The sequence below is a fragment of the Nuphar pumila genome, chromosome 2 (assembly GCF_984573655.1).
Source record: "Nuphar pumila chromosome 2, dmNupPumi1.hap1.1, whole genome shotgun sequence".
NCBI lineage: Eukaryota > Viridiplantae > Streptophyta > Magnoliopsida > Nymphaeales > Nymphaeaceae > Nuphar > Nuphar pumila.
Window position 1 is genome coordinate 80,225,418 of NC_143250.1, and position 15,945 is coordinate 80,241,362.

The following is a 15,945-nucleotide window of genomic DNA, read 5'->3' on the forward strand; positions in this document are numbered from 1 at the left end:
TGGTCTGGTTTCAGAGTGGACCAGTGACTTGGGTTTAGTTTTAGGAGGCATTCTATGCTATATATTTTTAAAGCACGTGAGGGACAAGAATATGCAGGAATTCCTCGACCTAAAGAGACTGGTAGTCTTGGGAAGTACACTGTGATATGAATGATATGGATGTGTACTATATCATTTTAAAAAAGTTTATAAAGCAAAATATTTGTGTACTATTGCCCCACATTGCTGGTATGGATGACACAAATCTAAAACGCAGGCCTTAGTCACAAATCTCTTGAGAAAATTTTACAATATTTTATAAAACCTATCTTTTCTTGAAAAATCTCGAAAAATATGGTAATCATATAGATGAATATAAAAATATTTGCAAAAAAGAACATTTTTATCTTGTTAATAATGGTTTAAAATTTCTTTAAAATTTAGAATATCGGTGGTGTGACCGATGCGGGCGAATCCTGGTTGTATTTAGAGATTTCTGGCTGTGAGAGCGATGAAACATGCACGCCTTATAGCTTTGAAATTTAAAACAATGAAAAGAAACGATTTAACTTTCGAATTACTGAAGAGTTGGTGTGGTTGGTTGCTTGAATGGAATGGGTGAGCAGACTCATTAATAACTGTGATGATACTCTATACCAACTTTCCATGGTTGACTCGGCAACGTCTTAGGGGAATAATATGGTTACAACCTGCCCTTTATTTATTCCCCTCACCACATGACCTGTTTGGAAGTCTCCATCAGCCTCTTTATGCCAACACATATTCAGCAGTGCTTACAAGGGAAACAAAGAATAAAAAGGAAACAAAAGAAAAAAGTATAAAATGAGCTTCCTCAAAGGGTAGCCAATCCAGTGACATTACAAGAACAAAACATAAATAAAATTTAACCCATGGCCAATAGTGGAGCGTGGCATAATACCTTGTGACAGTTAAAAGATTCCACAGCAGCATACGATAACATGTTGCTCTTTAGTCTTCTAAAGATGGTGCCATATGTCCCTCCTCCATTATAATTCTGCTAGCTCAAATTGGTATCCCCATATTAAGGATATGCCATGGCTCTTCAGCCACTGGAGATTAGATCTGTGGATCTCCTCAGCACAATTAGATCCAAACGTAGGTTGGGTGCAATCTTTGGGTTGCTGGTGGCCCAAAGTTGTCGGGTTGAAGCTCTACCAACGGCTTGGAAAGGAAAAAGATTTTAAAGACACTGGCAAAGTATTAAAATGATACCTTAAGAAATTTCAAAACTTTATTCTTTTTTTGAGGAAGAAATTTCAAAGTTAAGACCAACTTTTTTCACCGTAGTCTACGACAATTATACTTTTAATTGCTACCACAATTTACAACGTAAGAATTATACTTTTGCTAAGATAACTCAATTACAACCTAAGTAAGCATATTCAGTATCCACAAAAGTATCCTCTTGCCATTAAGTGATTGAAAAATTACTCATCTCTCTCTTTCTCGGATTGGTGGATTTCATCCAAAACTAACTCTTCTAAAAAAAATCCAAAACTAACTAAAAAAGTCTCTATACAAATTCTCCAACAACTATTGTTGTGCCTACCATGAAGTGGGTGCAAGTAGAGAAAGAAAAGATAGGAATTGAGAGAGAGATGATAGGGTAAAATGAAAATTTTGTCATGCCTTGAATTTTGGTTAACCAAGCAAAAAGTGATATATATATATATATATATATATATATATGCTTTTCAAAATTTTTAAATAATTAGGTGTATTTTTAATAAAAAAACAGAAAATTAGGTGCCATTTTGAAGTTCCTCGGTCCCTACTACTGGTACACCCCCTTACGTTGACAATACAATTATTGCCAACTGGCTCTTTAAGTAGTGGAAAACCAAGTAACGTAAATCAAGTGATTGAGTTTGAAAAACAAGCCAGCTGAAACATCGACTGAAACGTGGAAACTCGCGTAGTTATAAGATAGTTTCCTCCCCGGGTTTTGCATCTTTGTGTCCATTGGACAACTGGCAGCTTATAGGTGCCATTACTGTTGTCGATCTTTTGCCTTCTCTCAAAAAAAACTACTGTTCTCCATTTCCCTTGGCACCTTGCTCTTCCTTTTCTTAACAAAAGAAATGACGGCGACGTCTTTACGTGATCCCCACTCATGGGGATGAATCTCTATTCAAAAAGCAAGAGAGAAATACAGAGGAAACTTTCTCAAGGTCCTAATTTAAAAATGTGAAGAGACCTCCATTCAAAATGATAAAGAAAAAAGCGCAGAGCCCACAAAGCAGAAAGAATGGGACCGTGGGAGTTCTTTTATAACGCATTTTGCTTGTCTGATTGGTTTACCAGATGAACCACTTGCGGCCGGAAACCAATTTGGCACTATAAAAGCTTCGATTTGAGGCCTTGCCCTTCAGCACCAAACCAGTTTAGTGCAACGATTCTTAGAGAGCCCTTTAGCAGCAGGGGTTGAAGGTAACCATGGACTGCTGCATTTGTAGTGCTGTGGCTGGTGTTTTTAGGCTGCCGAGAAACAGTATATGCGCAAGTTGCTACGATGGAGCACGAAGCATATTGGCCTTCGTGGAAAAGATGGACGGAGAACATAGTCCCATCTCTGCTGATGCCGATGACCATCATAAACCCAAAAGGATTGGTTCGGTTGAGGAGAAGGAATCCAAGGTATGTTTTAAGGAGAACCCCTTTTCTCCCTCTCGTCTTCTCTCTTGTGTTTCAAGCCGTAGATGGTAACTAAGAGTCTGACTGAAGGTTGTAAAACTATTTGCTCGCATTGATTCCGTACAGGGAATATCTTATGCCTTCAGGAAGATGATGGAATTCAAGGAGACAGAAGCGCGTTTGATTGAGAAAATAAGCTTTCTGGAAGGATTTGTCGAGGCGTTCAGAAAGGGCATTCACTCAGACGTACAGATTAAAGCCACGGATGGGCCACCAAGGCCGGCCCATAGGGCAGTACTGGTAAACATCCCTCACCCGTGTCTTTCATTGTGCGTATGTAGGGTCAGTGTTTTGCTACACTCGTGGGGTTTCAAGCCCTCCAGTGGAAAACTTTATTTATTTATTTTTTCTTTACTTTTTATACACATCTGATCCTCTAAATGTTTGGTATGTTCCACTAAGTAGAAACCAGCCCTTGGATCATGTTTTCCCTACAGGTATTTGGACTAGAAATGCCACAATTAGTGACACCTCTTTACTGTAATAGCATAAACTCGGTCGATTTTTTCTTTTTTTTGAGCCCGAAATCTTGATCATGATCTGGTTTGAAGGTGCCTGAATTGGCACTTACGTTCATAGTAATCTTCCTATTTATCACCTTACCCCTGCATAACAATGTAAGGTCCAATTTAATATACATATTATCCACTTAAAAACAGGGTAAGTACATGTCTCTGACAGAGAGATGAACGCGATCATTGTAGCATATCCAACATTCACCTGATATCGTAACCAGGTTGAAGCCTTTCCAATCTTGGCATATGTGCTTTAGTGCGTTGCAGTCTAACACTAGGCTCATCAGAGATCTATCAGTGATGCAACAACGTAGTTGTGCAGCACAGTTGCATCTTTTGTACGGCTGGTATATTAGACAGAGGAACCGAACAGACGATGTTGAAGCTTGGCCAACCTGAGCTCGAGCTCATGATGAGCCCGAGCTAAACAAGTCAAGTTCTGGCTGGCTTGTTTTCTGACAAAATTAACATACGTTTTTTGAAAGCTAAAAATACTAGAACCCGGATTCCAACCCTACAAGTTCCAACCGACTCACTTACAACAAAAATGAATACCTTGTTTCAAGGCTGTAAGCAATAAGATTTGAGCTTTTAAATTTTTTTGCTTGCAAGCCAAACAGTGCAACCATCTACAGTCTAATATATGTTATATGTAAATATATTTATTACTAGTTAATGATTCTCCGAACCGAGCCAAGCTGAATACTTGTTGTTCGTGTTTAGCTTGTCAAACCTATTTCACAAGTTAGACTGAGATCTTTATGAGCGAGCTACGAGCGGCTCGTATCATTTCCCATGCCTAATCATGTGGCAGATCATTGTTCCACAGATAAGGCATTATAGGCTGCAGTTTACACAACTGTCAACTTGTGAAGGCATGGTCAGGTTCCAAGCCTTAATTTATATGCTATCAAGATCCACAAACGACCTGGTCTTATGTATGGACCTTGTTTCATGAATTTGGGACATTCGTAAGAGATGAAGAGGCTACTCATGATGGGGATTGTGGATGCTTAGTTAAGAAAGAAAGACATCGTTGGTTATGTTAATAGAAAAATGCTGGAAGAAGCCTGTTTTAACAGGGATAGGGAGGCTGGAATTTTGATCCCCCATCACCGACTATATATTGGCAAGCCTCCAGTTGGTAAAAACCTTCAAGTCCCCCAAGACCACCAGGGAATGCACACAGTTTCGATACGCCCCCGTGGGTTTCCAACTGTAATCTATCTATAACTTCCTTGCCACTTTAAAGAGAAAAATGAAAATCATCAACCTTGGGCCTAAGACAAGATGCATCGTTGCTAAATTGATCCATGTCCACTATTGAAAGGAAACCTTTCAAAAAATAGAAAAAAGGGCATTGAAAAAATCAATTGAAAGGGTTTAGGTGCCAAAATATACTTATCTACAACTTCCTTGCCACTTCAAAAGCAGATAAAAATTGAAAATCATCAACCTTGGAGCCTTACATAAGCGCTATCATTCATAAAATGATCCATGTCCACTACCCTATTTTAACATACAATGCATATTATTCCTTCCGTCATACCAAAGTGACTCGGAAAACTTGCTCGAGCTCACATTAATTCTCCTTCCTGTTCCTAATAACAATCTGATATCAAAATAATTCCATACCTAATGAAACAACTACAAAGGATTATCGTGACGTTATATCAGCACTACTTGCTTGCTAGATACATTTTCTTTGTTTTAGTAAAGCATTAATAAAAAGAAATGATTCTCCAAACAAGTGCCACCAAAGGATGACTAGGTATGTGCACAATATTTTGTGCCTGCATAAGATTTAGCGAGGTGCCAACCAGAATTTTATAATCTTTTAGGCGCCTTATAGGCTTTATGTATGCTATCGAGGGCAAAGATAATATTATGTATGGGAATTATTATTAACATCTGGTGAAATGCAAATTTGGCTAAGCTTCAAAGGTACTTACTTTGAATAGCACTTCCAAGGAATGAAGGTGGTTCCACTATTTATAAAAATTTAAAATAAAATAAAATAAACCCACACAAAGGATGGAAAATGGTTTTCTGCCTGCTACCCAAAATGCTCCAAGGAATTGACAACAAAACAAATTTTGGATGATGAATAAAGCAAATTAAGAATGACCTCCATGTTTTGAATTTGGATCATAGGTATAGTGTATAATTCTTTCACTGGAAATTTGGCGGCAACAAGATTAGCCAATAAGAAAAAAAAACACCCACAATATAAACTTTTCAAAGCTATACAATTTTAAGACAAAATTAGAAAATGTATCTCATTCTAAGAGGCTTCCAACCGATCCATGCCTTTAGCATACTTTTTCCTTTCTATTGTGAGAAAGTGGTTTGATTTCTATTAAGATCAGCACCTAGACTCTACCATAAAAGTTCACTTTCCGTTATCAATTTCATAATATTTCTTGAGTTTTAACTTTTGATTCTGATAAAGTTTAAGTGCTTGGCCAGGCAACAAGGTCTCCAATTTTCAAAGCAATGCTTGAAGCTGACGAATGCAAGACGGCTTCATCTCAAATCATCTCTTTGCCAGAACTCAATGATGAGGAGCTAGATTGCCTACTAGAATTTCTATATTGTGGAAGCCTTCCGAAGGATAAACTTGCAAAACATGCCCATGCTTTATTGATTGCAGCTGATAAATATGAAGTTCATTACCTAACAAAGTGTTGTGAATCTCAAATCCTAGAGACCTTGGACACATCCAATGCATTGGAAATTCTAGAACTTTCTTCATTGTGCATGAATGAGAGGCTCAAAAGCAGGTCCATGAAGACCATAATAAAGCACAAAGAGGAGATAGTGTTTTCTGATAGATATTATGGCTTTGTCATAAGGAATGCTTTTCTATCAGTTGAAGTAACTAGGGCTATGTTCATGGAGGTCAATGGTGAGCAAGACACTTCAACAACCTAATGGAGTGGTTATGTGGATGTGTGGATGTGTGTGTGTGTGTGAGAGAGAGAGAGAGAGAGCTTGCAAAATGTAAATCGTTGCCCGTTAGAGCTTTTTTGTTGAGGGAAGCTATGACATGAAAAACCAGCAAATGCATAGTCAGGTCGTCTACATTTGAACTAGCTTGCCAAACGGATTCATTGTAGCTAATCATGGTCTCATTTTACATGTAAATCCGTATTGCTTACAACATGTAACTAGACGAGAAAAAAAATCCATTATTTGAATATAACATGTTAATAATGTACAACCCATTTCAAGTTTGTGTCTATTTTGAGATGTTATAAATTTATAAAACATGTTTCTTATGATCAACAAAATAAAGGTGAAAAGGGGAGAAAAATATGCTACAACATGCAAACAACACGACTTATCTTTATTGACTGGTCATGTAGACCACAAAAAGGCTGGTTAACTAACAAAACTGCATATATAGTGCATGATCATATTTCCAAGTGTTTGCCTATGTACGCATGCATAGAGGGTCGGAGAGTTTCCTTTTTTTAAAAGTTAAGTGTCACATTGTGTCTTTTGGGGCCCTTTGATTGCACTAAAAAACCTGTTACCTGGACATTGATACGAGTGCCAGTGTTGGACAAGGTACTACAAGTCAGGCATGTTGAACTTCGAAAAGTTAGATACACAGAAATAGTTCATATAGTGTTTAAAGAAAAAGATTAATTACAGACCCTGATTTTATAGTCAAAAGGAGAGAGAGAGAGAGAGGGAAAATCCCTAATTCTTAACTACAGGATTGAGCAACCTCCTTGTCATGGCATGAAGTAATTGTTGAGATTTCAGGGCCCATGCCCAGGATCACGGTATGTCAGATCCGATATTGATTTGACTAGAGAACACAAGCACAATATAACCAACAAAAAAGTTAACTATGCATAAAAACAAGGATTTTACATGGTTTGTCAAAATCGCCTATGTCCACAGAGAGAGTACCAACAGCCTTTTATCATTAATACTTAAGCAACATACAAATACATGAAAGTACCAAACCAACTACAAGAACATCAATGCGTGCAATCCAACTACCGATCCATCGAACCCGTCCACCATGCTGGATATATCTTCACTCTTTAAAACTGAGAGAAACGACCATCTATCAATCCCAAGAAGCCCAAGAGAGAACTTCTCTCAACACCAGAGAAAATAACCCCAAGAGCGCTACACCCTCTCTCTCTCTAACCCTCAGGAAAAACATATGTAGTACCTTCTCCAAGAGAGAACCTTCCTCTTTGTCTCTTCATCTAATGTACACTCCTTTCCAAAAGAGTCTCTTTCTTTCCTTTTACTTTTCCTCAACACCCAAGGAACCTCCTTATTTTCCCTTTCCATACTTATCTCTATAGGTTACTAAAAGTTTACCTCAAGGAGCTTTCATATGTGGTAATCGGATCCCACACCAAAGTCTGTTCAAGCCACACATCTCAACAATAATATATGAGAGAGAGAGAGAGAGAGATGACAAAACCAAGGAAACATGAAACAAAAATGCATCATAAAAAATAAAATAAAAAATTATAAATTGTAAAATGCTTGAAGTTTAGATGGGAAATTGTTAGATTCTATTACAAAATAAAACTCACAAGTCATGACTGCTCAGCATATAGTCAATATTTGAGAAAATAAATTGTAGTTTATAAAACATCAAACAGCTTTACTTTTGACGAGTCTACATAGCACAGATGGAGTATCCACTATGTCACATAGACACAGACAGTTACCAGTGTGAGTAAGGTACATGTGGGTATTGGTGTAAGTTTTGGATGCTTTTGTATAGTTTGATAAAGGGCTCCTTGAGGGCACTTTTGACAGAGGGCACTTCAAGAGCACGAAAAGGAGCTCACCGCATGTTCAAACGCTTTCCTGCAAAAATCAAAAACACAAAACAAAGCAGTATCAATCGATCTAAACAAGCATTTACTAACTAATGACTAAAAAAATTTCAGCAAAAACAAGATTTAAATTAACTAAATTAAACTAAAAAACAAGAACTAACTATGAACAAACTAATAACAACCTAACACTAAAAGACAAAATAGCAAAACAACCTAGCTAACAACTCAAGAACTAATTTCTAACAAACTAAGCTTAACTGATTCAAGAAATCAAGAAACTAAACTAAACTAAAGATCAAGAAACACAATCAGCTAAACCTAACAAACTAATTAATGAATTAAACTAACATCAACAAGATAATAAAAGTGAGCAAGAACTAAGCAAGAAAATTTAACTAATAACCTATGCTAATCGGCTAACAAGAATTAATTGGAACTAGCTATCAATGAATTTGCAAGATAAAAACAAACTAACTAACTAATGCATGACACTAACCAACGTAAAGCAATACTCACATAACTATAAAACAAAGAAAAATATGTTAAAAGTCAAAAGCAAAGACTCGGCTGAAAAAAAAAACTACCTAAGATGCAATTCTAATGAGAACATGTAGCTAAAAAAATTATAACTAAAGCTAAAACCATTGATTGAAAACAACTAATAAAAAAAAAAACACTAAAACATTGCTGGGCAGAATTCTAAACTAGACTATTACAGCAAAGCAAACTATACTAAATACTCTAATCTTATTATCAAGAAAACGTTAATTAAACAAGAAAGAAGGAACTAGACTATCTATTCTATGTGACTAAGCTAATTCAACTATAGGTTGTAAATAAAAACTGACCCAAAGTGATGTAAACTACCTAAACACTAAGTCTGACATTGATATACATCTAACTATCTAAGCTAACTAATCAAGCATTTGAATAAAAAAAAGATGGGCTACCTATTCTATTTAACGAAAACACCATTTGGATGCAAACCTGACTTCCTAATGTAACCTATTGCTCACTGATTTATGGAAATAAATATTGTTGTAACTAATCAATAACAATGATAAATAAACTGTCTATTTCACTGAAATAATAAAAAATATTAACAAAGCTAATCTATTTGGGTACTGATTTCTAATCTAAACTAAAAAAAACTAAACTAATTACAACAAATAAACTAATTAAACAAAACATCAAGAACCTACTTTAACACTAACAAAACTACCCTGATATTGAAAACAAACCTCAAAGATTCAAATCTACTTGACATCAAAACTGACTCTGAGAAAAATGATAAAAAAATAATCGGCTAATGAAAAACAAATTCTATTTACTTGATCTAAAAATAATCACGAATAAAAATGTGCTGCAGACTTTCCTAAACTAAATTTATTCCTAAACTAATCTAAAACTAATCAAGAATCAGGAAAACAAAATATAAAACCTATATTAAAACTATGATCTACCTAAATCAAGATTTTTCAATGCTTAAATCAAGAAAATGACTAAACTACTTAAAACAATATATATATATATATATTATATCCAAAACATGAATTAAACTAGATTAATATGTAGATAATGCAATGATCTAACATGACTACATGCGATGCTATGCTTTATGCTATGCAAAAACCTAAAACTATGGTGAAACGAGGGAAAAAGAAAAGAACATGACAATCCACTTCTGACGGATTGGATGAGAAGAGAAGATGGTTAATCCCAGTTGAACACACTCCTCTCTCACGAAAAGAATGGTTGTCGATGACAGATTGGATGCAAAGAGAAGAGAAAAATAAGAAGAAGAAGAAGAAGAGAGCAGAGAAATCGGCAAAGATTGAAGACAATGGAAAAAGAGAAGAGAGGGAGGAAGCAAAAAAGGGCTTGAGGCTGCTAGAAAAAATATTTTTTTAGCCCTCAAAACCACTATTTATAATTCCTAATTAGGTTAAAATTCAAAATTTTAAAAAGAGTTTGATAATTTTTCTCAATTTTTAAAACAGGGTCTCTTTCTGAAAAATGTGTTTTTTAAAGGAATAGTTTTCTAAAACTCATTTAAAATAATTAAGTCCTACTCTAACTAAATTATAATTAAGAAAATTTTTAAAATAATAAAAATATTGAAAAGTGCAGGACCGAATTGAAAAATGTGATTTTTCGTAAAAATTTGATTTTGAAGTAAATACTAAAAAACAATGATAAAGATGGGTTTTCAATACAACTTTATCATGGATCATGCATAAATAAAAATGAATAAAGTGTACAATATATGCATGATCAAATTCTACAATGCTTATCGTTTGCTAGTCTTTGAGCAAACTGAAACAAAAAGCAAAAAGACTAACTAAAACCAAAACCTAACTCACTTTCATAGGAATCATGGTTGCATTTAGCGTATGCAAGAAGCCCTTTCAACCCCTCGGTTACCTCAGTGAACGAGTAAGATCTCGTGAAGGTTTGCAGTGATGCTACTCACAAACATCTATGTGATGTATACATAAAATAATCAACTTCAAAGATCATTAGTCAATTGAGGCCTTCACTTTCACAAATATTTTATGCCATTACATTATCAAAACATGATTATAGTGTTTTACAGGCCACCACAGAATAAAATCTTTTCTTCTACTTTTCTAAATAGCATACTCATTTACGTTTTATTCTCAGAAACTTAAATATATACATGTCATTATTTACTTATTCTCACTCATATATTTTCTGCATAGGTTTTCTCAAAATTTGCTTCTAAGAAGTGAACTTTTTTTCTTTTACGTTGTATTTTTTTCTTTGATTTTTCAATTTTTCACTATTTTTCTTTCTTTCTTTTGTTGAGCACTATATCAAATTTTTAATTTTCGTGACCCGCGTAACGAGCTTTGGATCAGTAACTCCCAAGCCAGACGATCTTAGGACACCAGATACAAAGTATCCTTCGAACTTAATTGTTTGAGTCACTAGACCTTCAATTTTTATAGTTTATTTATAGTTTACTTTTTGTCATGTGCAATGTCAACATCTATTAGGCTCTCTATAAAGTATATGTATCAAGCTTTCAGGCCGGTGACTCCTAAACCAGATGGCTTTAGGGTACCAGGTGTAAACACCCCTCAGGCTCTACTTGCTTGAACAAAATAGACCACAGATATTAACTTAGACAAATAAGTGAATTTCTTTGTTATCCTTTTCAACATGGAAATCAAACACTTCAACTTGTGTCTGAGCCCAGCTACTGGGGAATACGAAGACATCAAACAACTAAACGTATGCTCTTTTCACTTTTGAGCTCATAAATGCAATATTGTTCATTTGCTTAGTTTTTTAAAAATAATTTATGCATATTCATACTTGTGATTCAAAATAAACTCTAACATGCATCTATAATTATTTCTTTAAAATCCACATAAATAACCATGTTTTTCTAGATCAGTGTCAGAAAAAAAATCATGGGGCTTAAAATTCCTCTAAAAATATTAGATTTTGCAAAGCATTCATATAAGGTCAAACTCATTCCATAAAAGCTCAATTTTTATGAGTTGTAATTGAAAGTATAAGTACGAAGACAAAAAAGTTTGGGTGTGCAAACTACACCCTCCCCCATACTTGAATGACATTGTCTTCTGTGGCACTCTCCCATGCTTGCGTGAAACTGAATGAATGCATATGAGAATGAAAATAAACGAGAGAAAATGAGTAGAAGTCACCTAATTCACACTCTGGAACCTTACCTGATACGGCATGTGAATGGCTCTACAGAGGTTTCATCTGTCTCATAGTTTGTAACTCATAAACATATACAAAAAATGCAATACATACGTGCTCTATCATTCACGCTCACGAAAGAAGAAAACTAACTAAAAATAAAAAACTACTAAGACTATTAATAATACATCACAAATAGACCCTCAATATGAGAAACTAAAGGTGTTTTCTCAGGAGAAGAACACCTCCTTCCAATTAAAGGAGGATGGCAGCATATGGATGCATGGGCAACTTTTGGTGCCTAACGACCCTATATTGAAGGTAACATTATTAGATAAGGCACACAAGACCAAGTACACCATTCACCGGGGCACTAGAAGTTGTTTAAAGACCTACAACACGGGTATTGGTGGAATGGCATGAAAGGAGAAGTCTCTAGGTAAGTCGAATTTGATTAATTTGTTGGTATTTAATAGTTTATTATTAGTTATGACCTAAAGTAATAATTGAATATTTATTTTTTTACCTATAGGTATGTCTTGAAGTGTTTGACTTGTCAGCAAGTCAAGATTGAGCACCAGAAACTATGTGAAACCATGTAGCGAATGGACATTCTCTAGTGAAAATGGGATGATGTTACGATGGATTTCATAGTGAGTTTACCTCAAACCTGTAGACACCACGATGCTATCTAGGTTATCATGGACAGACTTATAAAATTAGCTCACATTTTACCGATATGGATGAATCAGTTGCTGAAGAGTTTGGCTTACTTATATGTCAGAGAGATCATACGGTTATACAGAATTTCTATTTTGATCATCTTTGATCATAACCCATGGTTTACCGCTCAGTTTTGGGGTTAACTACAATAGGCTTTGAGGACAAAACTGAAGTTCAGCTCTGGTTTTTATCCCCAGACAGATGGACAATTCAAGTAGATGATAGCTTGCATGTTGGATTGGAAGGGTGATCGAGATTTACATGTTATATTAGCTAAATTTTCCCACCAAGGAAAATTACAAGTTAGGAAATTAGAGGTTTTTTAGCCAAGTAGGATGGGCCCACCTAGAAGGGATGTCCCACCATCTTGGAATATCTTACTTAATTTAGCCAATTTAACTACTAAATTTCAAATCAAATTAAAATCTTATTTATTATCTAATTAAATTTATAAATTGAATTCATATTAGAATGGGATCCAATCTATTAATTCCACATCTAATCCAAATCCAAATTAACTTCTAAATTAAATCCAAATCCAAATCCAAATTCAAATTCTAAATTCATATTCATATTTAATTAAATCCAAATTCAAATGCAATTCCAACTTCAAATTTACATTAAACTAGATCCAAATAAAATTCTATTCCAATTTAATATTTAAGTTGAATTAAATCTTAATTAAAATTCTAATTCTCTTGAGATTCAAATTCAAATTCACATTCAACTTAAATTCTAATTCAGATAAAATTCAAATTCAAATTAAACCCATAATTGAGACTTAAAATTCATCTTTATTGATTTAATAGTTATAAAAAAATTATAAGTATTATAATCATTTTGTGGATCCCTTCCGGATTTTGGAAAACAAAAACAAAGGATTGTCTACTAAAAGATAATTTTTCTTTAAAATAGACCCAAAACTGAATCTAGACTTTGAGATTATGGGGACCATTCTTCAAGATAAAGTGTCTTTTCTCCTTCAATGAGTAGGGATCAGCCGAACCAGGAACCCTTGATCATTATTTTTGGAGTGATGACATTGCAGAGATTCGTACATCGTATGCTAGACCTAAAAAAAATGAGTTTGATGGTGGGAGCCACTAAAACTCATGAAAAAGACATGAAAGCAAACAACATACGAACGTTAGGGCTATCAAAACTTAGAAAAATATATAAAAGAAATAAAAAATGAACATAAATGAAAACCAAATCTCACATCAAGCTTAGGTAGCTCTTTCTATGGTTGATGAGCATGGGAGAGCATGGGCGACACTTCAGCTAGGTGCGAACACCAAAAATGAGACAAGGGATCTAGGTTTTAGGCTAGTGGAGGCTAGGTTAGGGTCTGTGTCAAGATTTTAGAAGAGTGATATTACTAGGAAGAATAAAGACCAGATGCTGGAATAGATAAAATGACTCACTATTTATAGTTTTCTAGGCAGATCTAGATATGTTTCCTGCGTAAACAAGATCCATCTAGATGAAAGACTCCTAAATGGGTAGCCTTTGAATGAAAGGTTGGGATTCATCCAAGGTTTATTGCCTTGGAGGGAGATTTTATCTAAGTAAAGGGCTTTTGAGAATGAAAAGGATACCAAATGCAATTTTTGAAAGGCTGAGAAGCAAATCACATCCCAAAGGTGTGAAGAAAATGATGATTGATGACAAGCTAATGTAGGCAAGTGCTGACAAGAAGTGGCACTACCGATAGCTTTTTCCTTAATGACAAGTTAGTTGTCATTAGAGGTAGTTATTAACGACAACCGATGACTTGAGCTAGGGGTCTTGATGATAACTTAAGGTGTCGTCTGGGGCAGATGCCATCATCTTTAGAAAATAGAAGGTACTCTAATGACACTTTGAGGGCAATGATGACAATTCCAAGATGATGGTGACAACTTGGCAAGGATATCAACAATTTAAAGTAGCGATGATGACAATTTAGAAGGGTTGATAACCTCTCTCACACTAGACCCCTTCTGCAAGCTTGTTGCATCAAGTTCAGACCCTCCTTGGTTTGGCTCTTGGTACTTAGCCTAAGCCAAGTGAAAGTTGGACCCAAGCTCAGTTGTGGTCAAACCTCTACTACACCATCCTGCATCCAAATGACCATATGCTTCATAAGACCTGTAGCAGACCTCACCAAGGACCCCTTCTGAGTCTTGGTAAGCTAGACCATCCTCAGCCCAAACCCACATTTGCAACCCTTATACTCAAACTGGTTCCAAAACCCTACCTATTCTACATGCTGTGAATTATAGAATTTTACCTAACTTCCCTAAGTTAGATCTCCCTAATCCAACCTAATCGAACTCTTAAAATTTTCCCATAAGTGCTCTCATGTGTCTCCAAGGTACCCTCCAAAAATCAGCCTCAGATCATATCCCAGTAGTGAGATTAATTTTTACTGGAACCTGCTAGGCCTAAAACCTAGACCAGCCTAGTCTTGTCACCTATTCTAAATTCCCTGATCTTGAGCCCATTTCTCCCAAACTTGAACGAGTTTGGCTCTAAAATTTTTATATAGTATTCCCTCACATGTCTAGAAGCTCCACCTAAAAAATCAACCATTTTGGTTTAACCAATTAGGAGAAATCACATTTTTCTTAAAACTTGTTAGATACAAACAAAACATGTTTTGAACCTGGCCTTGTTTTGACCTACCTGACCTAATCCATACCCAACTTCAAACATATACTCACCATGAGCTCACTAAGAATGTAAGAACACCTCAGCCATAAGGCCTAAGGATCTTATTAAAAGGTTTCGAGTACTTGACATCAGAAATAAAAAAATATTAAGTGCTTAATCCAATCACTCAATGACTTGGTCTTTCTATTGAGCCACTAGATTCAGTTTGATCCTAATCATATGGTTAGGTTTCCATCAAATTTTGATTGCTTTTATATACTTTAGCCATATTCTCATCGATGTCTTAAAGATAATTTCTCGAGAAAGTTTCTTTGTCAATGGATTTGCTAAGTTTTGATAAGATTTTACATACTCAATAGAGATTACTCATTTTTTAAGTAAATTATATATATATAATTATATTTTAGTCTAATATGCCTAGATTTTTTACCATAAATATTATTTCATGCTTTATATATAGTTGCTTGACTATCGCAATGCATAACTATTAGTGTACCAACTTATCTCCTAATGGTATCTTGTGAACACCCCAACATTTTCAAAGTTTTGTAAAAATGACCCTTTTGCCCCTAACCCCGTTTTCTGAGAAAATCAAGTCATTTCTTCAGATTTTCTAAATTAAATTCCATATTGATATATTCGAATTCAATTTCGGGTCTGAATCCAGTGTTTTTAATCCGTATTTCCTCAAAATCCGGATCCGAACCCATTTCTGAAGAAATTTTCTCAAAATAGCTTCTAAATTCTCAGAAAAATTCCCTTTTGTAAATATTTTTGCAAAAACACAAAAAATTAGTTTCAATCTTTGTTTTCTCACA

At 35.0% G+C, this 15,945-nt stretch overlaps 1 protein-coding gene across 1 annotated transcript; it reads left to right on the forward strand.

Annotated features, from left to right (window-relative positions):
* The first annotated feature begins 1,877 nt into the window (after nucleotides 1-1,877).
* LOC149845813 (BTB/POZ domain-containing protein At3g56230-like) lies at nucleotides 1,878-6,449 on the forward strand. Its single transcript, XM_089997745.1, has 3 exons — nucleotides 1,878-2,658; nucleotides 2,782-2,955; nucleotides 5,700-6,449. The coding sequence occupies exons 1-3, from the start codon at nucleotides 2,458-2,460 to the stop codon at nucleotides 6,162-6,164; spliced, it is 840 nt and encodes a 279-aa protein (XP_089853871.1). The 5' UTR covers nucleotides 1,878-2,457; the 3' UTR covers nucleotides 6,165-6,449.
* The last annotated feature ends 9,496 nt before the right edge of the window (nucleotides 6,450-15,945 follow it).

Bases quoted from the DNA above. Each gene is read 5' to 3' on its own strand.
- LOC149845813 (XM_089997745.1), top strand. From the start codon at position 2,458: ATGGACTGCTGCATTTGTAGTGCTGTGGCTGGTGTTTTTAGGCTGCCG. The intron at 2,659-2,781 runs GTATGTTTTAAG...GATTCCGTACAG, and splicing joins TTGAGGAGAAGGAATCCAAG to GGAATATCTTATGCCTTCAG. The intron at 2,956-5,699 runs GTAAACATCCCT...GTGCTTGGCCAG, and splicing joins CGGCCCATAGGGCAGTACTG to GCAACAAGGTCTCCAATTTT.